The 23,824-nt window shown below is 34.3% G+C and overlaps 4 protein-coding genes across 4 annotated transcripts; 2 read left to right on the plus strand and 2 right to left on the minus strand.

The window, feature by feature from the left end:
- Positions 1-228: 228 nt before the first annotated feature.
- LOC108205688 (protein SENSITIVE TO UV 2) lies at positions 229-7,826 on the minus strand. Its single transcript, XM_017375706.1, has 12 exons — positions 7,412-7,826; positions 6,983-7,021; positions 6,414-6,532; positions 5,240-5,397; positions 4,800-5,146; positions 4,536-4,604; positions 3,784-3,866; positions 2,615-2,944; positions 2,417-2,523; positions 1,705-1,865; positions 1,358-1,554; positions 229-934 (listed from the first exon to the last, which is right to left on the minus strand). Exons 1-12 carry the CDS (start codon positions 7,751-7,753, stop codon positions 643-645), a joined length of 2,244 nt encoding a protein of 747 aa, XP_017231195.1. The 5' UTR covers positions 7,754-7,826; the 3' UTR covers positions 229-642.
- Positions 7,827-9,100: 1,274 nt separating this feature from the next.
- LOC108207982 (uncharacterized) lies at positions 9,101-11,926 on the plus strand. The gene is made up of 3 exons (XM_017378447.2): positions 9,101-9,339; positions 10,183-10,368; positions 11,512-11,926. Exons 1-3 carry the CDS (start codon positions 9,274-9,276, stop codon positions 11,734-11,736), a joined length of 477 nt encoding a protein of 158 aa, XP_017233936.1. The 5' UTR covers positions 9,101-9,273; the 3' UTR covers positions 11,737-11,926.
- Positions 11,927-12,510: 584 nt separating this feature from the next.
- On the plus strand, positions 12,511-17,204 carry LOC108209150 (26S proteasome non-ATPase regulatory subunit 13 homolog A). Its single transcript, XM_017379913.2, has 6 exons — positions 12,511-12,792; positions 13,781-14,227; positions 14,811-14,891; positions 15,626-15,822; positions 15,918-16,017; positions 16,656-17,204. The coding sequence occupies exons 1-6, from the start codon at positions 12,643-12,645 to the stop codon at positions 16,839-16,841; spliced, it is 1,161 nt and encodes a 386-aa protein (XP_017235402.1). The 5' UTR covers positions 12,511-12,642; the 3' UTR covers positions 16,842-17,204.
- On the minus strand, positions 17,175-22,429 carry LOC108209149 (extra-large guanine nucleotide-binding protein 3-like). The gene is made up of 8 exons (XM_017379912.2): positions 20,934-22,429; positions 20,696-20,833; positions 19,896-19,997; positions 19,615-19,794; positions 19,135-19,264; positions 18,752-18,999; positions 18,288-18,460; positions 17,175-17,921 (listed from the first exon to the last, which is right to left on the minus strand). The coding sequence occupies exons 1-8, from the start codon at positions 21,867-21,869 to the stop codon at positions 17,339-17,341; spliced, it is 2,490 nt and encodes an 829-aa protein (XP_017235401.2). The 5' UTR covers positions 21,870-22,429; the 3' UTR covers positions 17,175-17,338.
- Between the last annotated feature and the right edge of the window lie 1,395 nt (positions 22,430-23,824).

The raw sequence follows: 23,824 nt of genomic DNA on the forward strand, positions 1-23,824 counted from the left end.
TGCTAAGCTGGAAAATATGAATTAATTTATCACGGTCCAAAAGTTTGGGTATTTTGAAAAAAATATTCAAAACACGGATATTTTTACAAATTTCCCTTAAATATAAACTTTTATTTGACAGAATATTTAGTTTTTATTATATATGTGTATAATTACCTGAATTTAAATTAAAGAAAATATGCTTTATCGCTTGCGTTTTCTCAAATTAAAAAACTTAAACCAGTCACCTTAAAAAAAAACAGGCTACACGAGTGCAATATATGTATCAGGGTAAAGCAAAATTCCCTAAACAGCACGATCACACGTTATCTCCTGTACAAATGACTAAATGAGTGAAATTTACACACTTCAGGTAGTTGACAAAAGGTCATCTAAAGAATCAAGATTCTCTGTTCCTGTGAAAGGAACAAGTCTCGTGTAAGTAAGAACTGATCTATTTGCTAGTCGCTATACACGATGTTAGCTATTTCCAAAATTGGTCACATTTGTCAGAAAAGGTATATTGGGTATGTGCTCACCAGCTTCCCTGTACCACATCATTATGGGTTTGGGGGAGAGGAGGAAGAGCGGGGGAGCAAAGTCAAGGCCACCTCTGGCCATAGTGTAGTCCGCCCCAGGAGTAAAGCTAATGCTAATGCATTACTAGACTTTCACACTGCCATTTTGTTTTGATGCATTGCTATATCCTAGAAACTTGAAGACCTTTCTTTTAAAAATTTGAGCTAAGCTCGCAACCTCTGATTCCCTCATATTCCTAATCACTGTATCCGACTGCCATAACCACTTGCCTTTCCGCGACAACCTATTGGCAATATCGATAGTCAAGAAGGCCATGTCTCTGCTGTTGGTCAAGACTCGCAAAACTGGAGCAGAGTATTGAGCATTAGACACCAATCTATTCAAAAAAATCAGTGCTTCCCGAATCAGCAAGGTTCTGAAAGCACAGAGAAAGAAGAGATTGTCAGAAATAATGAGGTGTGCAGAAATAATACTGGAAAGTTCTGGCCAAAATCTTTACAACAAAAATATTACATTAGATGTTTGTAAATCACTTGGAAAACTTGGCAAGTTGCTCTATAAACCAAATTGGTTTTTGTCACTTGAAAAAGAAGACTCTATAATGGTTATATTCATAATGACATTTGTTAGGTATATTCATGGTGACATTTGTTTATACCATACCCCAATCAAACAATTGATAGCCCCAAAACAAAGAAGCAGATTAAGGTAATAGCGCCATCAAGAAAAGCTGATATAAAGCAAAGCAACTAAAAAATATACATGTTAACTGCCATAAGCACCATACTAATGGACAGAACATCTGCAGCAGAGGGGGAAGTATACAATAATGACTTACCGCTCTCTGAAGATTTCAGATGAATGATTAGACTCTGAGGCCTCCACATCCATCTCCACTACCAACATCTTCAGTATTAGTGCAAGGAAATTGGTCCTCTTTGAAAACTCATGACTTAATAGAATTTCAAGGCCAGATTTTCCTGAAGACACTAGAAAAGCCAGCAAAATAATAGCATTCCTTCGAAGTTGCAAGACCTGATATGCAATAAAAAGTTATTGAAAATTAATGCTATATGAAATCATTCTCAAATTCATTGTTTATCTAATACCCAAACATTTAATGAGTTCAAGGAAATCTATCAATGGTGCAAACCTGAAAACCACAAGTCTCGGTATAAAGCTTACCAGTGTACCATCTCCATGGCAAGGTAGACAATCTGCCACGCCCTCCAGAATTTCACAGAATTGTTGAGTAGTTGAAGCCTTTCTTCCGTCAGCGATGGCAGCTCCAGCATTCTCCATCTCGTCTTTACAGCCAGAACAGAACATTGACATTATTGGCGGACCTTCATTCAGCAAGAGAGCATAAGATATTTGGAATAGCCCTACTTAAAAAGTTGACCAATACAAGCTCTACAAAGGATACTGTGTCAATATGCTGAAAAGCAACATCAAATTGCCACATAATGACATAAATAATGCTGCAACATTATTTAAGAAAGAGGTTGATGACTCCATCACTGTTCTGTACTTCTATTCATGATCTATCCGAAATATTTGTAAAGTTTAATCAGCAAAAAGGAGCATTTTAAACATAAATACAGAAAGCACAATGATAAGAGATGTAAGGCAAATACAAAGACATTTGGAATGTGTTCCTATTATCTAGTAAATAACATATTTAAAAAATTCATAATAGTTAAGTTGCAAGGAAGGTAAAGACTAAAGAAAGTAAATACTAGAATTATAATAATTATGATACTTTTATGAGCCCAAGTATATGGAACATCAACTCCACATCGATGGTAACTACTAACTAATACATAGAAAAAGATTAATAAGAAAGCTCAGGAAGGGTCCAAGACTGTTGAGCTGCACAAATCAAATGCAAACTTACAATTTAGTAGCAGATACACTAGATGCACAGCCTGCTTTTGCACACGCAGGCCAGAATCCTTTCTCAAAAGTTGTGAAACATTATGAAAATCCACCACTTCTACATATCTAAAACAAGCAAATTTATTCAAAATCATTAAACAAAACAATGTACATCTAATACTAGCACTTGTTTAAAATTTACAGAATATGCTCTTACCTCTCCCTTTCCAAATAAGCATTAGACATCATCAGAATGATATTCATAACAGTAATTGCTTCAAGCCTTACAGGTTCTTCATGGCGTCGAATAGTAATCTGTTGCATAAATTTAAATAGAGAAACCAAGTCTATCTCAGTACTTGACAATGTAGAGTAGCATTCATGTGCTTCTTGCTTGAATACATTTTCAGGGTTAATGGGTCTAAACATTGCATCTGCAGTCCCAGTGGCATTCCAGTAAAACAGCTTATTGTTGTTTGAAATATTAGACCCGTACGTTTCACAGCTTTTGCTTACAGATACAGGCCCCTCGACCATCACATTGTCCCTGAGTAGAATATAAAGGAATATATTAAATCAAAGCTTAAGCAGATATCAAATGGCCTGAGAAAGTGAGTCTAAGTTTTGACCATAATTTGTTTTAAGCTATCAATTAACATTATTATCAGACATAAGCAGAACATCTACCTGGAAGTATATAATTGAGAAAAAGTGCGGTCAATCGTGATAAAGCATAATGAATAAGGGCTTAATATTTACCAGTCAGATGGTTGACAGCAGCAGTCTAAACAGATTTATAAGTTAAGAAAAGCATAACAGACTTGTCTAAAGATCATTCAACATAACCTAACCATGCATCAAAAAGTTATATTTTAAATATTAATTTCAACATATTAAAAAAGTGGTGACAGAAGCATATGGTGTGATGTACTTAATATTTAGTCAATTACATTATATGTGTGTGTGTGTGTGTGTGTGTGTGTGTAAGGGATGGGGGAGAGAGAGAGAGAGAGAGAGAGAGAGAGAGAGAGAGAGGGTGGGAGCGGGGGGAGAGAGGCACTTTAGTGTTTCTTCCATGTGTGTTTTTGTTAAATGCATATGAAATGACAATTCCTACAGGAGGGCGGCAGTCAATTGGCAAGTTCACATGCCTGCTAAACCTATGTAATCTCGAAATTTAAGATGTTTGAGGGTAGGAGAGTAGAACAGATAAGTATTGGACATAGCCCAGTGACATGAATCAACAACAAGGTCTTAGATCTTAAAATGAATTGGGTAGCTATGCATTAACCATATTTATATTCATGATAACCAAAACTGAGAGCAAGAAATGTTGTATAGAGACTCACAATATATGTTGAGAAACAAACAAAATGGAGGAAATACCTTTTCTCGGATCTTTTCTTCACACTTGACAGGTGATTCAAAACTACATGTAGAATATGAAGAGATCTATAAAGAATAACAGCCTGTTCAAGATAGTTCACCAAATGACATAAGCAATTGTTAAATAAAATTGAAGTGAACCAATCACATTAGATAGAACATTATGAAATGAATCTTCACACTAGTGCATTACACCATAATTTAGTTTTTTGTATGATTATGTGACTTATGTATGAGAAGCTCAGTTTCCGTTCACTTACCTAGAATTAAGATATAGATCTCTAAACAGGAGAAGGAAATTTGACTCAGGATGGACATTACTTCAGCATGTCGGAAATTCAAAGAAGCTTTAAAAATACGAGTAATTAATATTATAAAAAAAATGAATATATGCGAACCCATAATCCTGTAACGTGTGCTTGCATATGTGGCTGAGGATGCATGTGAGGTACAAAGCATTCTTTACAAAGCTGAGTGCAGGACTATTTATGACTAATTGATCACCAAAATTGATTTAGCCTAAGCTGAAAAGACTTGATAGCCTATTCAGAATAAACAAAAATAATTGCATATTTCTTCTCTTTCTTCCCCATCACAAACCACAACTTTTCTGCCCACTGCACTGTCATTAACCAGTTTTGACTTGTGTTGGTACATTAATTATCTTTTGTTGAATTAAGAAAAGAAAAAACAAGCAAATGCAGTGATTCAATCAAACTAAACAAAAAAGAAAGTTAAGTTCTAGAACTCACATTATCAAGGCAGCATAGATCAGTTAAAACTTCCAACATCGCCTTCAACTCTACTAAACCATTAGTAATCTGCAATGTTGGTAAGGATCAATCATCAATCATTCATAAGCAGCCAGACAAAACTATAAAAACATATGTAACAAGAAGCATGAACTTTCAAAAATCCAGAATACAGTTAAGGGATAAGCATTAACACCCAAAAAAGATTACTTGATAAAGTACCATATATAATTATCAAATTTACAACCCCTTTTCCGTAAATACCTTTGTCAGCACAGAGTATAGACTAGATATTTTTGCTGCTTCAGCTGAGAGGGAAGATTGTGTGGCCTGTGGCATAGGAACATCAGAATAGTTCCCGAGAAAGTTCACTGTTGTTTTGGAAGGATTAAAGCTCAAGAATCCAAAAAGGACATGAAAATCTGTTTCACAAGCCACAAACAGCTTCGATACCAAATTTCTTCCTGTGAACTCGTCAGAAGTTGAGTTCCAGATACATCGCAACTTTCTTGTAAGTTGACATTTGGTAGATAGATTATTTTCATAGATCAAATCAACAAAGTCAACAGCTTCCTCTGTCTGAACTCCTACAGCTTTACAAGCTGGTAAACCTAACTTTCATCAGAATCAGAAAAGAGAAAAGAGATAAGTAAAAATATTTTATAGAAAATTATTTTAAGATGATGACCATAAAAAAATCTTACTCTTCAGTGTGTCTTGAACTGGATTGGTGCCTACATCAATCCGACATCTTACTGAGTGATCTGAAAAGTTATTACTCTTACATCCTAAAAGAGCTGCAGGATACTCCCGATTATTAGCTCCAAATGTCCCACCAGCATGGATAGCATCATGCACCACACTGTAAAAGATTATGGCATTCAGATACTTCTGATGTGTGTATTTATAAAACGTGATCTTCTCACTGGAAAGATAAAAATATCACATATAAAATCTTTTTCAGCAAATTGCTGTGATGTCTAAGGTTTCAAACCTGGTCTCCTTCTATGAATAGAATACCGCCATTTAATATTATGAATCATGCATCCTAAACTGCATTCAACTATAGAGAGTGCACTATACTTGACATTTTTTGAAATGTCGATTTGTCAAACTCCTGCTTACTGAATATTTACTCCCATTAACTAAAACTCTTCAAAGCATAAAAGTTGCTATGTGAGCCCAGTGTAGATGGCGTAATTTGTTAGCCCAATACAAAGTTTTTAATCAAATACTTAATATTGCTCTTTTAGGTCCATATTGAACTGATCGTTTTATAGAAAGTTAACAATTGTAAGTCGATCTACATAAGCAACAAGGTAGAATGGGAGTCCAACTACCTAGGAAAACAAACAAACACTACAGTACATTGACCACAAGGACCTGTATCTGCAATATATTGGCACCTTTCAGCATTTACATTGTAGACTCTCCTATCCCTTTAGCATGCGCTTCATAGAAGGCATATGCTTTATATATATAATTCTCAATATAATTCCATATTCTTATCCCTTTTTGGAGCACTAAAGTGTCTGTTGAATGCTTAAGGAGTGAAGGGCTGTGGACAACCTAACTTTTGTTGAACCAGCTAACGGGGGAACAACTTGACTAGGCATGACCTTATCCAATTACTAATTTATGGCACGCCAGTTGTTTGATGTAAATGAAATGAGGTAGATAGTTGCTTAATTTAGGCAGTACTATATAAACTCTTCAAATCATGCCAGTGTGGCTTAGGTATCGGTAATAAAAGTATAACTCCCTGAATCTCACCAAGGTGTTCTGTGTTTATATGAGAGGAATGGATTTAAAATTCAAGAATGCAATTATTTTTTAAAGTATTAACTACAGTGTAATGATCAGATGAAGTGAACTTACAGGTTCGTACTATCTCTGCATTGAACCTTAGCATCTTTAGCCTCAAGCCGTGAAAGGACAGATGTAAGCTGTTCCTCTTTCTTGTCTCTTTCCTTTTTAAGATCTAAGCACTCTTTCTCCTGGAGTTGCAAAACAATTCTTTATGGTGCACAGCAAGAGCAATACTGGAATGTAAAAAGTAAAAACAAATAATAATGACCTTCGCCATGCTACATTATGTGTATTGACCATTAACTCATTGATTCTTGCTACTCACAAAATGAGACCCCACACTTAAAAATATACGAAAATAACTTGACAAATCCACCGCCGGGACTTTGAACTTGAATAACAGCTTTGGACAGCAAGTTACATTAAAGCTAAGAAATTTAGAAGTGAACCTCATCTTAATATGTAAAGTGCCTAAACACTTGATACTCTCTACAAACCACAGAAATATCCTTAAAATATAAATTATTTCACTTATATTAAACACACATGTTTGTGAAAAAACATCAAATGTATTTTACAAGCACACATTACTAGAATAAAACAAATTACACCAGAGACAAAATAGATAACTGACTTACCAGATGAGTTAGTTGTTTTGAGACTCGCCCAAGCTCTCTCTGCAAGTAAAAGGCCAATCAAACACTTTATAATAGAGGTGTATGACAAACAGATGTTCATGTCATATGTACAAGTAGATTTAAAGTTTTAATATCACACGAGCATTCCATATTCCTTATATAAGCCTACGAAATTCACTTAACATACAATAGCCTTCATCATCGAATCCCGAACCCAGGACAGAATTCTCACACATACATACACTGACACACAATTCATAAAAAAAATAACAAACAAGATTCAACAACACAAATTCACCTAGTTTGTAGTCTAAATTCTTTTTAATAAATCACACCTCCGTACACGGAAATAAGATTCACAAAATATTAAAATAGCAATTAATCAAGTTCGTAGAATAACAAATCATATATATCAATTGTAATTGGAACCTTTAAGCAATCGATTTCTTGATCTTTAGCAGTAACAGCAACAATAGCATTGTTATTGTTATTAAAATTTGGAGATGAGACAGTGACGTCACTGCGGCTAATTGACGGCGCGTTAGAAAAATGATCGTATTGTTTGATCGGCTTGTCGTTGAATTTCTGAGATAAGAGACGAGGCGGCGAGTAGCTGGTGGAGGCGACGACGGAGTGTTGCGGCGGTGGCGGAAGAGTACGGCTGCGGTTTTGAGTGGCGGCAGTGAATTCTTCTTCCACTTGAATGAGTAGGTCCGTTATGTCGGATGGCCATTCTTCTTCTAAATCCACCTCCCCTTCGCCGCCGTTCATTACTCGGAAACGGAGCGTGTGCGACTGTGTGTGACCGAGAGTTGTGCGCCCGATTGATTTGGGCTTTTTGAATAATGTTTCAGAAATACCAAATTACCTTCTTAATATAAAAAAGAAAATTATAAATAGTGATTATCCAAATTTTGAAATTATTTGAATAAAATAATTTAATAATACCATTTCATTATTCATTTAAAATATTGTATTTTAATAAAATATGATAGCTCATATTTTTTATAAATTCTTCTTTATTCATAATGTTTTTTATAATTTTATATTATATTCTCTACTCATTCGATTATATGAAAGTAACATAAATTGTAGTGTTTATTCCAAAAAAAAACATAAATTGTAGTGTCGCATCCATCAAAATGTTGGAACTAAAATTTAATTCTATGAAAAATGTTCATTACATTTTTTTACGAGTTCTTTTGAATCCTCACCCTCATTACAAAAAATTTACTCGCTTCTAAGTGGATATCTCATTTTTTTATTCATAAAATTTATATATAATATTTCATACAAGATACGACTATATTAATTAGTCTACTTTATTAATGATATCATCTGCGTGCTTAAATTATATTTTATCTAAAATCAAAGTTATAGTAATAATTACATATTTATAAATAAATAAAATATCTGATCGTTGTATTGTCTTATAATTCATGTACTTCCTATGTCCCTCTCATTTTTATCATTTTTTTACGGTTATTATTTTGGGATGTCCCACCACTTTACTCATTTTTCATCTAACTTTACTCATTTTTTATACATTGTCTTGGTCTCCGTATCCTCCTCCGATGTATACAATTGAGCGGCGGAGGGAGTAACTTTTTTCATAGATAACCTTTTGACTTTTTTCAAAATTGAATTGAAGGGACGACCGCGAGGGAGTAAAATACCACCAACACACAAAAAAAACATAAAAAATGAAAGCAACATTTAACATTTAAAATATGTGTCCGACCATAAACACGAACACCTCACACGCACTGGCGTTTCAACTTCCAACATTCCCTGTCCAAAGTCTCTCAATTTCGCCTTTTTTAGATAGTTTAAAATATAATTACTTGATTTTTTTGTTAAATAGAAGTTTAATGTTTAAATTTTTATTTAAAAAAACAAAATTTTAAAAAAATATAATAAAATTATATTACTTCATACCAGAACCTACTGCTGTATTCAATTTCATCTCCGCACCTTGCTTTCGCTGAAATCCTTTTGTATTCCACCTCTTTTTAATTTTATGCACTGTTCACAAACTCCTTTCAATTTTGTAATTAAAAAAAGACGAATCTAATTAATTTTTACTACATTTCGATGATTCGATCATGTGTATATATAATAATGGAGACAAGAATCAAAACCAAACCTATTTATCACGCCAACTCCATCGCCACCCTCTCATCTTCCCATCCCTCTCTTTCTCTCTCCCTCTCTCCCTCCCTCTCAATTGGTTTTCAGTGTGTAGAGACTAAGGAGTAGTGTACTAAAGTGTAAACTCAAATAATCAAACTATGGTGGGTATTTTTTCAAGATTCTCTTCCAGCAGGAATGGCCACCGGAGGACTCAAAGCTCACTTGTAAGCAGCCCTTTCTTGTTATATGCTTTTTGTGTATTGCTACTTGCCTGCATGTGATCCAGGTGTTTAGGAATTAATTTTTAATTTTGTTAATGTTGTTGATAATCAGTTATCACCCTTTTGCCCCTTTTGCTCCTTGGATTTGTTTGATCACTGATTTTATGATAGAATAAGTCATTAAATTTGGAAATCAAGATTATAATGATATTCACTTGTCAGTTTTATTCGACTGTGTTATTCTTTTTGATAATCATTCTTTTTGATAATTAAACACACTCATCGGTCCTGTTTTCGAAGAGGTTTGAACCTTTGACATTCCTTAATCCTAAAGGATAGAGATGATACTATTGGATCAAGAGTCCATTGTATTACCCCCTCTGTCCCGTAATAAGAGTCGTACTTTTTTCACATAATTTGAGGTGTAAACAAAACATATCTATACATATTATTTTTCAAATTTTCTTTTTCTAGAATAAAAGTTTGACATCTGTATTTTTATTCAGAAAAAGAAAATTTGAAAAATAATATGTACAAACATGTTTTTTTTATACCTCAAATTACGTGTAAAAAGTCAGAGCGACTCTTATAATGGGACAGAGGGAGTATTTTGGTTATAAAATATTCAGATTTTAATCAGTTGTTGAGGAAATTTGAATCAATAACTGCTCTTATGGATTTGGATCATGCACATATTGATTTATTTGGTTATCTGTGAGCTTTATGATCGGCTGATCCTTAAAACTTGTATTTGACTATTTGTACAATTAAACTACCGCCAATTATATGCTAATTTTGCGTATGTAGTTTGCTTGGTACATAATTGATTTTTTTCTGTTGTTGTAGGATCAGAGAAGTGATTTTCCTCCCAGTGCAGAAGGGGGAGATGCCTCTGCTGTGACCGGAGCTGCTTTTGCTGTAGGTCATGGTATTGAAGTCGCGGTTGAGTTTAAACCAGTTGAACACCCTGCAGAGCCTCTTACCAGTGATCAACCAATTCAATGTCCATTGCCCGAGCCCTCGATACTCAATGTAAGCTTGTAACCATGTAGGACATATGGAATTTATGTTTTGTTAGTGTTAGTGGATGTTTCTTACTTTTTTTTAAATATCTAGAAAAGGACGTCAAACATAAACTATAATAATTTAGAGTTTTCATGCTGATGTTAGAAGGAACTGAAGAGGAAAGAGATTTCTTATTTCATTTCGCTCAATATATTCATATAGCCATCACTTGAAAGAAGCAAAAATTGGGGTATTTCGACGCTGACACAAAGCAGAATTACTGCTTTCAATTGTGCGTCTGTTTGTATAGTACTTAACAGGAGTCAAATAGACATCTCTCTTCTCTGTTATTATGATTAACTCATGAAAAGTTTCGATCACCTTTACTTGACATTATCATAAATAGCATGCCCTAGATTCAAATCAATTTATAAAGAGATTAGTGAAATTAACACTTGGAGATGAAGTGCATTAATGAGAGAGATTATCATCATTCTATGCTAGAAAAAGTTATATTCTTTTGGTCAGAAGAAAGAAAGAAATTATAAAGCATTTGTCTATGATTAGTGTATTCGTGATTTAGTGATGTTTGCAGTGTCTGTAAAACAAGGAAATACCCAGAAGGTTTACATACCTAAAGAGAAAGGTTTAATTTCAGTAAAATTTTAACTCTGAAAGTCGTTTGTATGGTCATGGTGGCTTAAGTTATAAAAGAAATACGCTTGTGTTTGTCAAAATAAATTATTTGACAATATATTCTGTGACGACAAATACGATAGTAACAATACACAACTGTTCTGTTGAATAAAGCTCGGAAAATCATAGAGGTCACTTTTTTGTCAGTTGACATAGTTCATAAACTATCTTTTGTGGGAGCAGGTGATTGATGAGATTGTAACATGTTTTATCTTTCTTTTTTTCTTATTGACGCCCTGTTTATGCTAGAGTTCAATGCATCTGCATTATTATTACTTGTAATTTCTGTTTGTTTGTCTAAGTATCTGAAACGTAAAGTGGCTGTATCAATCACTGAATATTTTCAAGTACAAAATGTACCCATGTGTATTTTCACGCTATTGATGGCATGTCCTTTAATACTTCTCCCTCACATTATAACGAGTCTTGTGTTGTATAAAAACACTGATACACTCTGCTTTCTACATTTTTCAGGATGGACGAATATGGAAGGAGCGAGTATGTGCAGGAGAAAGAAGGGCTGATTTGTCAGTCCTGCAGGAAGACGCCCAAAAAAAACCCAATTCAGCTGAAACCAAACAAACATCCCCTCGAACTCCTAGATCACGGTCTGACCGCCTGATACTTCCATCAGCCAGTGCCCCTGAACACAATATCATAAAACTGCTTGAAGAATGTAACTCATCTACTAGTATTTAAGCTTACACAGTTACGCCTCCTGATTGTAATTCGATGTTATGATGCATGTATAGAGTCAAAATGAGCTCATAGTTTTTTCACCCTCAATAACATGTTATATTATTTGTGCTTAAGTGAGTTCTACATAGTTGAATTTGTATCTGCAAATATCTCATTCTGTAATAAAAGTGAAAGGTCATGTTCTACGATATTTGCCTTGGGAATTCATGATTAAATTGAGTGTTTGGAATGACACGATGACTAACTGATTTGGTATTTGCTTTAAAAAAAAAAAAAACTGATTTGGTATTTATTTGTTGAGATCTTTTTGAAAATTAAGAATTTATGACCTTCAGCATTTATTTTTTGAGATCTTTTTAGATAAATAAAAAAATTTTATAAATAGAAGTGTCATCGATAAGTCGGTAAAATATTTTTTTAAAATAATTGGAGATCTCTAGAACAGAATTTCTGATAATTAGACAAACGTCGAAAACGAGTTCCAACTGCCTAAAAACTAATGCTAGATCTGGTCCAACAATAAAAATAAAAATAAAAGTAAAATGTAAAGTTGAAATAATTTTTTTTTTGATGGAATACAATAAATTTATCTTAAAAATAACTGTAGGTAAAATGGAATCAGATACTGATTATAATTTGATTTTAAAAACAAAAGTCTATAAAATGGAATCGGATACTAAATTACTAAAACAATTTGATGGATTGACCCGGCCCAATAACATGTCACCGTTACAAACCCATTAATCCAAAAAGCACCTGTAATTATACTGTATTTACACCATAATCCCTTAACTTTTATTTTTCCAACACTATGATCCTTTCTTCACCAAAAAGAAACCGGATATTCATACATAATTGTATCAATTTTTAAACACTCTATTTGCACAATTAGCAGTGTAATTAGCCATGGCAGCGCTGCAATACCTAGATTCTTTAAGCAATTCACACCCGGAGCTTTCTGATTGGTCCAACACGCTAGCAGATCTGTATCAACGCAAGCTATGGCACCAGCTCACTCTCAAGCTTGATCAATTTGTAGCCCTGGCTGTTTTTCAGGTTTATTTTTACCATTTCTTGAATTTTTTGTATTAAAGTTTATCTTTATGTTTAGTTTATTTATTTGATTGTAAACCTTTTATCTTTCCTGCAATTAGGGCTTTTGGATTCTTAGACTTTGATTATTTAGGTGGGTAATACGGAGTTAATGATTAAAGAGAAACAAATTTTGGACCTCAAATGGGTTTTTTTTTTTGTCCTAGAAGATCATTTTGAATTCAGGTGTGATTTGGGATTTCGAAACTAACACTTGGTTAAGAATTAGTAAAGCTATAGATAAATGGCAAGTAGCATTGTTCGGTTGGTATTAGACAGAAGATTAGCATACTGAGGTGCATCAATATGGTGTTAGGCATGAATGCATTTCATATATGGTCAATTCAATGACCGTGGTCATATACTGGGTGTTTGGCTCTTGATGTGGTTGTTGCTCATATTATATATTCCATAAATTACATAGTGATCCAGTCACAATATTCACGACCTCCATAGGTGCATTGAAGCTTGGTATAAATTGTTAAATGTATTTGCAAACTCTTATAGTGTCAACATGTGAAGAAATCTGATTGTATTCCCTAGTTGACTAGCACTGCTAGTCACATTTTTTTGAAGCCTTTATGTATTAACATGAGCTGTTTTTTGTTACTCCATACAATCTTATTGTCATGCCCTGCAGTGGTGTGAAAGGAAGTATTCATATTAAACTCTTAATTCAAATTGGTGAGTTAATATGGATTTAGTGATTGTAATCACGTATGTTGAGTTTAATTTGTTGTCAACAAGCACTGCTATATTATGAAGCCTTATTGTATTATTAACATAACTAGTAGTAGTATTTTGTCATTCTGTACAAATTCATTGCCTTGTCCTGCAGTCGTGTGGAAGGAATTGTTGTGTTTTATTAGGCAATGCCACTGTGGGAACCTTTTACTCACTGCATTGCTGTCCGCACACACCTAATACTTGCATTTATTTGTTCATATTTCAGGCTGGTGATACTCTAATACAGCTATACCATAATTTCATCACAGACTTTGAGACTAAAATTAACCTTCTCAAGCTTGCACACTTTGCGGTCATTGTCTCTAGGCAATATTCTGAGAAAGAGGCTGCCATTAGTTACCTTGATGGGATTATTGAGAAGCTTCGAGCTACTAGAGAAATGCGCATTGAGGAGCCTGTTCTTTATATCAAAATGCAAATTGCATTGTTCAATCTTGAGAAAGGAGATCAGAAGGAATGCAAAAAGCTACTAGAAGATGGAAAAAGTACACTTGACAGCATGACTGACATTGATCCATCTGTGTATGCCAGCTACTATTGGATTTCGTCTCAATACCACAAATCTCGTCAAGAATTTGCGGAGTTCTACAGAAGTTCTCTCTTATATTTGGCATACACTACAGTAGATACTTTATCGGAAGCGTTCAAGCTGGTATACTGGATTTAATGTTTACGCCTTAATACACAAGGAAAACTTTGGTTAACAAAAAAATACCGTACATAATGCACAAGAATTGGCATATAGAGAATTTCCCACTGGACAGCCTTACCCTTATTTTCACATAAAAGCTGTTTTCAGAAAGTTCATATCTGTGACCTTGTGCATGGCAATTAAGATTACCTGCCAAGTGCCAACCAATATAGAGCTTGAAATCATATCATTGAGAAGCACATTTCTCTATTTACTTTTGGCTCAACATCTTTATACTACAGACACTGTGTTGTTTGATTCTATATTTAATAAATTTAATCATATAATTGAACTTAGACCTGTACTATATATCTACAAGACTAATCTGGCTCCATGTTTTTTGTTTCTATGTTAAAGTAATTAATTGTTGTCTGGTATTTATCTGACATGTTTAGTAAAAGAAATTATGCTCTATAAATTTTGTGGTAAAATTAGGCAACATAGTGATAATAGCAGTAATTGGTTGCTAATAAATATTTCAAATCTATTGAAAGCATTTAGATGAAATAATCAGTTTTTCATTGACTCCACTTGTGATTTCTAGGATTTGGCTTTTGATCTGTCCTTATCTGCATTGCTGGGGGAAAATATTTACAACTTTGGTGAACTGCTTGCGCACCCAATTGTAAGTATTTGTTTAGCTATAATATTTGAATGTTCTAGAAGTTATAATGCAAAAATTTACATGGACAATTTCCTCTGACATCTCACATTACGGATCATGATACAACAGTATTACTTAAAGATGTAATGTATGGGTTTTAAAGCTATTACAAAATGGTGATATTATTGTCACTCTTATCTGTTAGTTAGAGTGAGATTAAAAGCATAGCATCCTGCATACCCCAAGGCTTTGTTCCAAATGTTATCATGCAATCTGTCTTCACGCAGTTGTTTGAAAATAAAATGTGTACTCTTTTGAATATTGAATGTACATGTTTGTGTAAAAGCTAGTACTTTGTTAGCACTGCAAAAGCAACAGGAATAGGAACCAAGATAAAGCAAGGCCCTCCCCACCTTAAATTGCCCTCATATTCTAAAGTGATTAAGTTACTTTAAAACTCTGCTGAAATTCGTGTTGATGTAGGATCTTGGACCATGGTTGTCTGCTGCGCAGTTTGTGAGTATTATCTCATGACATGCTTGTAGAGGACCTTAAAAGAATGTGAAAAATAATAATGGTATATGCTTTATCAAGGTTCAGTTGTTCTTTTACAGTACGCAAGTAAATTGAAGTACATATATAATATCTATATGTTTTTCTTATTTGTAGCTGTTTATCCATGTATTTTTGTTTATCTGAATGATATTATATGCTGTATTTGGAAATTGTCAAATTGATGTATACTACTTGAACAGATAAAGAGTCTTCTGGGAACCAAGGTGGAATGGCTCTACTATATCCTTGAATCTTTTAACTCTGGTGATTTAGTTCGCTATCAAGAATTATGCCGTGTCCACAATGCCTCTTTGAGTGCACAACCAGCATTAGTGGAGAATGAGAAAAAGCTTTTAGAGAAGATAAACATTCTGTGCTTAATGGAAATTATCTTTAGGTATTTCAGCAGATACTGCACATGATTATGATATATTACTAATTAAAATTGCCCAAGTCATCTTATAATATTAACTAAATTGTTCTCTTCTCCAGTCGACCATCAGAAGAGAGAACTATTCCGTTGAGCATCATTGCAGACCGCACAAAACTTACTGTAGAGGATGTGGAATACCTTCTAATGAAGAGCCTATCGGTAAGTATCTGATCTAATTTATGAACTAAGTGAGTCATATTTGGGTACCATTTTCCACCTGTTTATATCGTGTCTTTTGGTAAAAGACTGTATGCTGTACTATTTTGACAAACTGTTGCTGTTTTTTGTTGATAGGATACTGTGTCTATTTTCTCTTAAAGTTCTTCTATCTGATGTGATTCAGTTCTTGATAATAACATAAGAGAAAGGACACTGGTTACTATGTTGTAAATGAATACATTTGGTAGTGTGAAATCTGCAGGCAAAATTCAAAGATTCTTGACATGTTTTAATAATGTGGTTTTTACTGATTTCAATTATATATTGTTATAATCAAATCCCTTGCAACTGTTGTGTCTGCTATAGAGATTAATTCTGTCAACTTGTCATTTTTAATCTGGTGTTCTACCAGGATACGACTACATTGCATCTAAAATTTCAGCTTGTATATCAAAATGTAATTTATATATATATATATATATATATATATATATATATATATATATTTTTTTTTTTTTTGTCATTTCATTTTACGAATCCTGTTCTAATTCATCAATTCTGATGTTTATTTGACTAGATTCTGAATAATATTAAATTGGGGGTGTCTTGCCAGAAATTGAATATATGTAATCCTGCAGGTTCATCTAATTGAGGGGATAATTGATCAAGTTGAAGGGACTGTTCATGTCTCATGGGTGCAGCCAAGAATTTTGGGCATTCCTCAGATAAAATCTTTACGTGATCGGCTGGACAGCTGGATGGGAAAAGTAAACACTGCTTTGTTATCAGTGGAGGCTGAAACACCTGATTTAGTTGCCCCATAATCTGTTCCAGGCTTTCTTTTCTGTTCTTTTGTGACAAGCTCTCAGGTAAACCCCAAAAGAGCTACAAAGGAGAGTTAGCAGCTGATTGTTTTGGGCTACCACTGTAAGCATGCTCTTGTACTGTATAGCGCTGTGAGCTTGCTCTTGTACTGCATTTTCTAGAAGGCTGCACGTCTTCCTGCTGCTTTTATGTTGATGTAAATAATGTAGTGAATTCTTTTTATGCATTACAAATCCATTTTAGCGGATATAGTGCTCGCCTATTCTTATATGTTCAACTACAAAATTTTTAATCTCAGCTGTAACGTTACACTTGGTATTGCAATCTTAATGTTATCAAGAACAACATTTATTAAGTTAAAATGGTAAAGGTTCTTCTAAATTTTAGGATAAAAATTATTTGTGAACATGCATTTACATTATATGCCTCAGCTTATATTCCTGCCCATTTTCTTAACAAATCTACTGCATGAACCATGAAGTACATTCACAATGAATCACTCTTGCCTTGTGAATGACAATGAACTCATATCTGTTTTACTGTAAAGAGAATCCTCAACGTCATCAAAGTAGTTGTCTTCCTTCTTATCATCCCACTTAACGACATGCACTATGAACTTGAATGCTTTGTCTATTGTAACCCGGTCCCTTGCACTGGCTTGGCAAACAAAAAGCTTCCGAGAAGTCAGAGAAAAGTAGAGGTCTTTGAACTTCATTGCAACATAGTGATAAGCCTGCTGAGCTAGAGTCTGGTTGCTGGGCTCAGGTTGCACTGGGCTGAAGTCTGAGAACCATTCACAAGTACTTAGTGGAACCCGATTGACAGTCTCCTCGAAAAGATCATACTGGTTTAAAATCAAAACAAAAGGAGTATCTTCAAAACAATTTTGCCTGGTCATCTTTTCGAATAGCTCTTTGCTTTCTAACATTTTGTTTCGAAGAAGCACCCTGGTTCCACTTTTCTTGGGGAAATAGTCAGTCAGAGCAACACAGAAGACAACTACACGAACATCTTCAAACATTTCCACCCACTTGCAATCATCGATCACACCCTTGGCATTTACTCTAATCAGTTGGTACCTACAAAACATGATTTTGTAAGAAACTAACTAAACAGTAAACTGTAAACCCTATAATATAATTACATTAACCTATTCAAATTACTAAAAGGCTGGTCTTCCACAAAACAATTCTCTGCATATACTGCAGAAAAAACTTACCCTGTGGATTTGGAGCTGGTCCATAGGATCTAATAAATGAAGATCTAATTTGATGGTAGATTTGCACCGAACATGTGAATTTGGCAAACTACTGATTGTGGTTCTCTCACCAACACCACTTGCACAGTGAAATGTTATGTTTTAATCGGAAAAAATCAGCAGGACTAACAAATATCATCTACTTTGCTTTAATTTATAGACATTTCCACAACTGTACAATAATAACCTAGTCGAAGGTGGGAGTTTAGCTTCCGTGAACTTTGTGCAGGGTTTAGACATTGGGGTACCAAAATCCAGTGAAAAGTCTACGAAAGCCAGAGTATTCAGCGGTGGGACTCCTTCTGAATATAGGAGGTCTCTCTCTGAAGGCTCGTATTCGTCACTGAATACTTCGACAGCCTGAAACGACATGAAAAAATGAGTGTCTTTCTAACATTATTTCAACATACTTCATATTTCAACTTACTACAAAATTAAAACAAATGTTATTATTTTTAAGAATTGAAACATCTTGATGCAACCTGGCAAGTTCTAGATGACTGCGGAAACAGATACAGTCCTTCTACTTCAAGGAACTTATTCATCCAGAATAGTAATAATGTATATTAAAAAAACATCAGATCAAGAGCCCAACTGCTCTCTGTCATCTGAGTAATGGGGAAAAAACACACTGGAAAGGTAATTAGATACCCGGCTTAAGAAGTATTCTGCCGCATCAGGAAGGAAGTGAATCTCATCTTTCCTCTTATATGTTTCCTGTATGGCAGGGTCTTTCCACACTTCGTCAACTAGTGAAGCATACTCATGAGTTGCTGCAGGGAAAAATGCATCAAAATCACCTGTGGCTATAATGTCTAAGAGCCAATCAGAGAAATGCTTTAACCTCGGACTAATTGAATAGATACATCGAGCGCTCTCATCAGAATCAACCCCTCCACCTGAAAATAAATTAAAGCTAGTAATATGGAACACAACCATGTTCGGTGCACTTGTCAATAATAATCTGCCAAAAAAGTTTAATTAATGATTATGTAATGCAACTGCATCAAGAGAATCTAAAGATTTTTTCTTACACATGGTCTCCTCAAAACGCTCCCTTCCATCAAGTAAAATGCTGATATACTTGTACATGTTGCTCTGGATCATAAACTTAATGTCTTGTAATTCCTCAAACGTGAATTTGCTCCCATACAAAATTTTTGCCTGTTCCACCAAGACAATTTACTAAAATGAACTTTCACTTGAATAACAATCATGGCCAAGTTGTCTAGTTTATATAGCATATAAATAGACAGAGCTTCTAGGCTTGGGCTATACAGAGAACTCATTTTGCAAATCTACATTTCTCTATACAGAGAAGTTTGTGCCACAAGGTTTTTTCTATAACAACAATTTCTTTTATGTCCTAGAAAGTTGTATCCAAAGCCACAAAATGTCCTTGAGAGATATTTTATTCGTAATTGAAGCCTATATCTAGTATAAACATTTCAAGAAATTTACGACATATCTTCTAAATCCTGAGGTCTAAAGTTTTCTATGCAAAAAGAGAATACCTGCTTGAAGATGGTGCTAGTTCCAGAACCTTGAAGTCCTATCAGAAAAAGCTTTTGAACTTTTATCTGCTCTGAGAGGTTTGGTAAAATAGCATGATTGCTAGACACATATCTTTGTCCGCGAGGCGGACCACGGGGCACATGCAAAGAGAACAATGTGAAGACAAAACGAGATATTGCCTATATGACAAGAAGACAATCCTCACCATTATTTCATGATTTAGATTTTACTAACAAATTCCATTTCCATTTAGTTGCGGACTTGTGGTTACACAACATACCTTTTCCCAAATATATTTTCTCCTGCCATGAGCCTCCTCCTCATAACGACCATCATCATAAAGCCAGAAATGTGTAGAGCGAGGACATTCAATTTTGGCCATCTAAAACACAAGAAGCAAAGTTACAGTTCTTAAAGATAAATTGCACTTTAATAATTAAGTGTATTTCCAATAATACATCTCAGACCTCTAGGATTCCAATAGGAAAAAAAAGAATCTATCATATTTCACGTTGAGATGGGTGACATAATCAATACATTGTAAGTCAAAGATTAAGAGAAAAATATATTTGTGGTGGTTTGACCACTTTGTTAAGACCAGTGATAAGACCAGTCAGAAGAGTGGAGACTGTTTTAGTCTAGGTTATAAGGAGGAGAAGACCACATGGGATGTGGGATGAGTAGGTGATGCTCGGCATGTAGTCCTTTAAGCTCTTAAAGGATATGACCTCTAATTGTAGTCCTCGAAAAGATGGCCATATATCTAAAATAGAGGTTCTGTGTGAAGTTTATTAGTTATCACTGTTGGAACTGCCACCTTCTATATGCAAAATTGTAAGATTAAGGACAGTCCAGAAAACATAGTGTCGAAGCATCTATGGAATAATAAACTGTGTAACCTAAACATATCTAAATGTTCATGATTTATACTCCAGTGGGATCAAAATGACATAATAAGAACTCATAATGCCATGATCTGAGACATTGCAGTTATAGCTTAAAGTACCACTATTTCTTTTACAGAAGTTAAAGGAATGACTTGGGAAAAAAATGAAGTTAAAGGAATGATAAAAGACAAACCTTTAGCACTCTCAATTCAAATTTTGTAATCTCTCGACCATTTATGTGAACGTCAGTATTACCATCACTAGCATTTTGGTTGAGTCTTCCATAAAAACTTAAATGTGAACTTATAATACTGTTTGGTCTTTTACTTTCCTGCCAAATGAAACCAGTATAAATATCATCAGTGCTTCTCTTCCAGTGAATAAATAATGTAATGCATGTAGCTAGAGAAGTATAAAGAGAGTAAAGTTACCTTCCCCCACATGCCAGAATCCATGTCATACCAATATCTACCAGGATTCAATTTTCGAGGTGGTAAAGGACACCTAAGGAGCTCAGCCATCTCTTCTGGCTTCAGCGTATATCCGTTCACAGTCAGCTGCTCTGGTTTACAATGATTAGCTAAACATTCTTTCTCTGCTTTCATTATCTGCTTGACTTCTAAATGACCGAGTAATCTGGACAGTAATCGTCTGTGCCTACCCAATAATACCCTATTTGATTCAGTGACCGGCTTTCCAATGCAAGTAACACATTTCCGACCCTCTGGCATTGAACCCATAGACCTAAGCACACAACTGCTGCAATACTTTGCATCACAAACCAAGCACAACTCCTTTGTTTTCCACTTCCCTTTTCCACACATATAACACACTCTCCTATTGCCTTTCTTTCTATTTTCATTTTTCTCCGTTGTGATCCCAACATATTCCGGATAAAACTTGTGCTCCTTATCGACCTCTTGACTTTCCAATCTATCAACTGCAGAGGTTCTACCAAGCGACTGTTGACGAGCATTATTAGAAGAGTCTTGTACAGAACCCAGTGAGGCAGAAACGGAACTCAGACAATCCAATCCAGAATTTCCTGATACTCTAGGACTACAATTGGGCCGACTAGTGCCACTGCTTGCAACATTGGACACAGGAAAATAAATTGGTTCTGCAACTGGAGGAAAATCTCCGTGGATCGATCTTCTAGAATTTGGCAATAAATTGTCTACCGTGGCAATTAAACTCGACTTCACATCAGCTGGTTCTACCCTGGGGAGCTCATAAGACACCCGAGGACCACTATACTCTAATGCTCTCGAGCAATCAGGGAAAGAATCACATTGAGGAATTGAAGCCCCAAGAGGAAGCATCTTTCTCACGATGTCCTCCCAATCTTCTCTTGCATTTCTCTCCATCTTTAACACAACATCAAGAAGTACAGATTCTTTAACTCTTAATTCTCAACAATATATCTCAATATTTACCCCTATTGAAAACCCCAGTTCAAGAAAACAACTTAGAAATAAAAGGCAATCTTGTCTTGCATTTCTCTCCATCTTTATCACAAAATCAAGAAGTACAGATTCTTTAACTCTTAATTCTCAACACAAAATCTCAATATTTACCCCTATTGAAAACCCCAGCTCAAGAAAACGACTTAGAAATAAAAGGCTAACGTTGAATCTTTGACAACAATTTCAAAGGTCCAGAAAACAAACACACAAAATATATGAAGTTGAATCTCACAATTGAAGATGTCTTGAAACTGAAATTACTACTAGTCAACAAGACATCAAATGGTTGCGCAAATTCTCACCAGTCTTTATATTAAAGCAGAACATATACACAAAGTCTAAAGAGATAAGGTGCTGTTTTGAAGCTGAATTTGCCAATTCTTGAAGCTTGCCCCTAGCACGTTGCTGGGGACGTTTAGTTGCGAGATCTTGACCCCAAGTCCCCAACGGTTAAAATTGTAATAATTTTTTGATCGATGAGTTCATAATTTTTCTTTTATAATTATTGAACGTCTCATAATTAACAATCATCAATCATCAATATACTTATATAAAGGAGAAGCGAGGGGCGTGTAGGTGGCGCCTCTCACATCGCTCCGTTTTATTTTTCTAATTTACTGGAATTTTTGGATGAAAAATATCAAAAATTAGAACTACCTTTTTTAGTTTCGGGTATATTAGAAGCAAGTTTCAGAATCTGATATTATTTCAAATTATTTATGGAATATAGTAGCTTGAAAGTTTTAATCTGATTTTGTTTCAGTACCTTTTTTAGTTTCGAGCATATTAGAAACAAGTTTCAGAATCTGATTTTGTTTCAGATTATTTATGGAATATAGTAGCTTGAAAGTTTTAATCTGATTTTGTTTCAGATTATTCAATTATGGAAAAGACAGATTATATATGGAATATAATAGCTTGAAAATTTTAATCTGATTTTGTTCATATTATTTAATTATGGGAAAGAGTAGCAAACAAGTCTCTCTCCACCTATAAATACCCGTATAGATCGTAGGATTTTGGATCATCTAAACACAACCTCCTCTCTCAATACCACAAACCTACCTGATAGTTCTCTTACTCGATTTTTAAAAGAGAAGCGAGGGGCGTGTAGGTGGCGCCTCTTACATCGCTCCGTTCTATTTTTTAATTTTCTGAAATTTTTGGATGAAAATTATCAAAAATTAGAAATACCTTTCTCTTGCTCGATTTCTAACTCGGAGGCGTCGTTCTTCAGCAACGATAAGTGAAGGCTGTTAGCCTGTTACAGTAAAGGTTGTTGCAAGCAAATGTAGTTATAGACCGTTATATTGGAGTCAATAAATCCAAACATAGGAAAAGAATATAGTCTTGACATGATATTCATGGTTGATGTCAATAAATTAACTATTAATGATGTATGTTTGTTGGTTATTCTTTTATAATATTTGTTTTGTTCATCGGACATGTTTGTTGTTGTTATTTTTATATTATTTACTTTGTATACATGAAAAAATTATTCATGCATTATCTGTTTGCTCCATTCAAGCAACTTTTAAGAGGGTAGTTATATTTAAGTTAAATGTTTTTGTGCACAATCAATCTAAAAAAATTGGAGGAAGGTGACAATGTAAGAACATGATTACTTTTCCAAAAAAAAAACAAATAAAATTAAGATTCGTCATGCTTTAAATTGATAATTACGTATATAAATTTATTTTCATTTTTTCACCATAAATTATAGTCCAATTTTACAATTTTATAAATTAGTATTTGTATCACATTAAGATTTTTATAATATAAATTTATTTTATCCTACAAATATTAACTTGAAACATTAATATATATATTTTATAGACAGTCACAAAATTATTTTA

The sequence above is a fragment of the Daucus carota genome, chromosome 2 (genome assembly GCF_001625215.2).
Source record: "Daucus carota subsp. sativus chromosome 2, DH1 v3.0, whole genome shotgun sequence".
Lineage (NCBI taxonomy): Eukaryota > Viridiplantae > Streptophyta > Magnoliopsida > Apiales > Apiaceae > Daucus > Daucus carota.

Excerpts from the sequence above, each read along its gene's own strand:
- LOC108205688 (XM_017375706.1), bottom strand. The coding sequence starts at position 7,753 with ATGAACGGCGGCGAAGGGGAGGTGGATTTAGAAGAAGAATGGCCATCC. Across the intron at positions 5,147-5,239 it reads AGTTCAAGACACACTGAAGA|GTTTACCAGCTTGTAAAGCT; the intron begins GTAAGATTTTTT and ends GATGAAAGTTAG. Across the intron at positions 2,524-2,614 it reads GCTTATTTGGAAAGGGAGAG|ATATGTAGAAGTGGTGGATT; the intron begins GTAAGAGCATAT and ends TGCTTGTTTTAG.
- LOC108209150 (XM_017379913.2), top strand. The coding sequence starts at position 12,643 with ATGGCAGCGCTGCAATACCTAGATTCTTTAAGCAATTCACACCCGGAG. Across the intron at positions 12,793-13,780 it reads TAGCCCTGGCTGTTTTTCAG|GCTGGTGATACTCTAATACA; the intron begins GTTTATTTTTAC and ends TTCATATTTCAG. Across the intron at positions 14,892-15,625 it reads AACTGCTTGCGCACCCAATT|ATAAAGAGTCTTCTGGGAAC; the intron begins GTAAGTATTTGT and ends CTACTTGAACAG.
- LOC108207982 (XM_017378447.2), top strand. The coding sequence starts at position 9,274 with ATGGTGGGTATTTTTTCAAGATTCTCTTCCAGCAGGAATGGCCACCGG. Across the intron at positions 9,340-10,182 it reads GGAGGACTCAAAGCTCACTT|GATCAGAGAAGTGATTTTCC; the intron begins GTAAGCAGCCCT and ends CTGTTGTTGTAG. Across the intron at positions 10,369-11,511 it reads CCGAGCCCTCGATACTCAAT|GATGGACGAATATGGAAGGA; the intron begins GTAAGCTTGTAA and ends TACATTTTTCAG.
- LOC108209149 (XM_017379912.2), bottom strand. The coding sequence starts at position 21,869 with ATGGAGAGAAATGCAAGAGAAGATTGGGAGGACATCGTGAGAAAGATG. Across the intron at positions 19,998-20,695 it reads TTGAATTGAGAGTGCTAAAG|ATGGCCAAAATTGAATGTCC; the intron begins GTTTGTCTTTTA and ends CTTGTGTTTTAG. Across the intron at positions 19,000-19,134 it reads GCGTTTTGAGGAGACCATGT|GTGGAGGGGTTGATTCTGAT; the intron begins GTAAGAAAAAAT and ends ATTTATTTTCAG.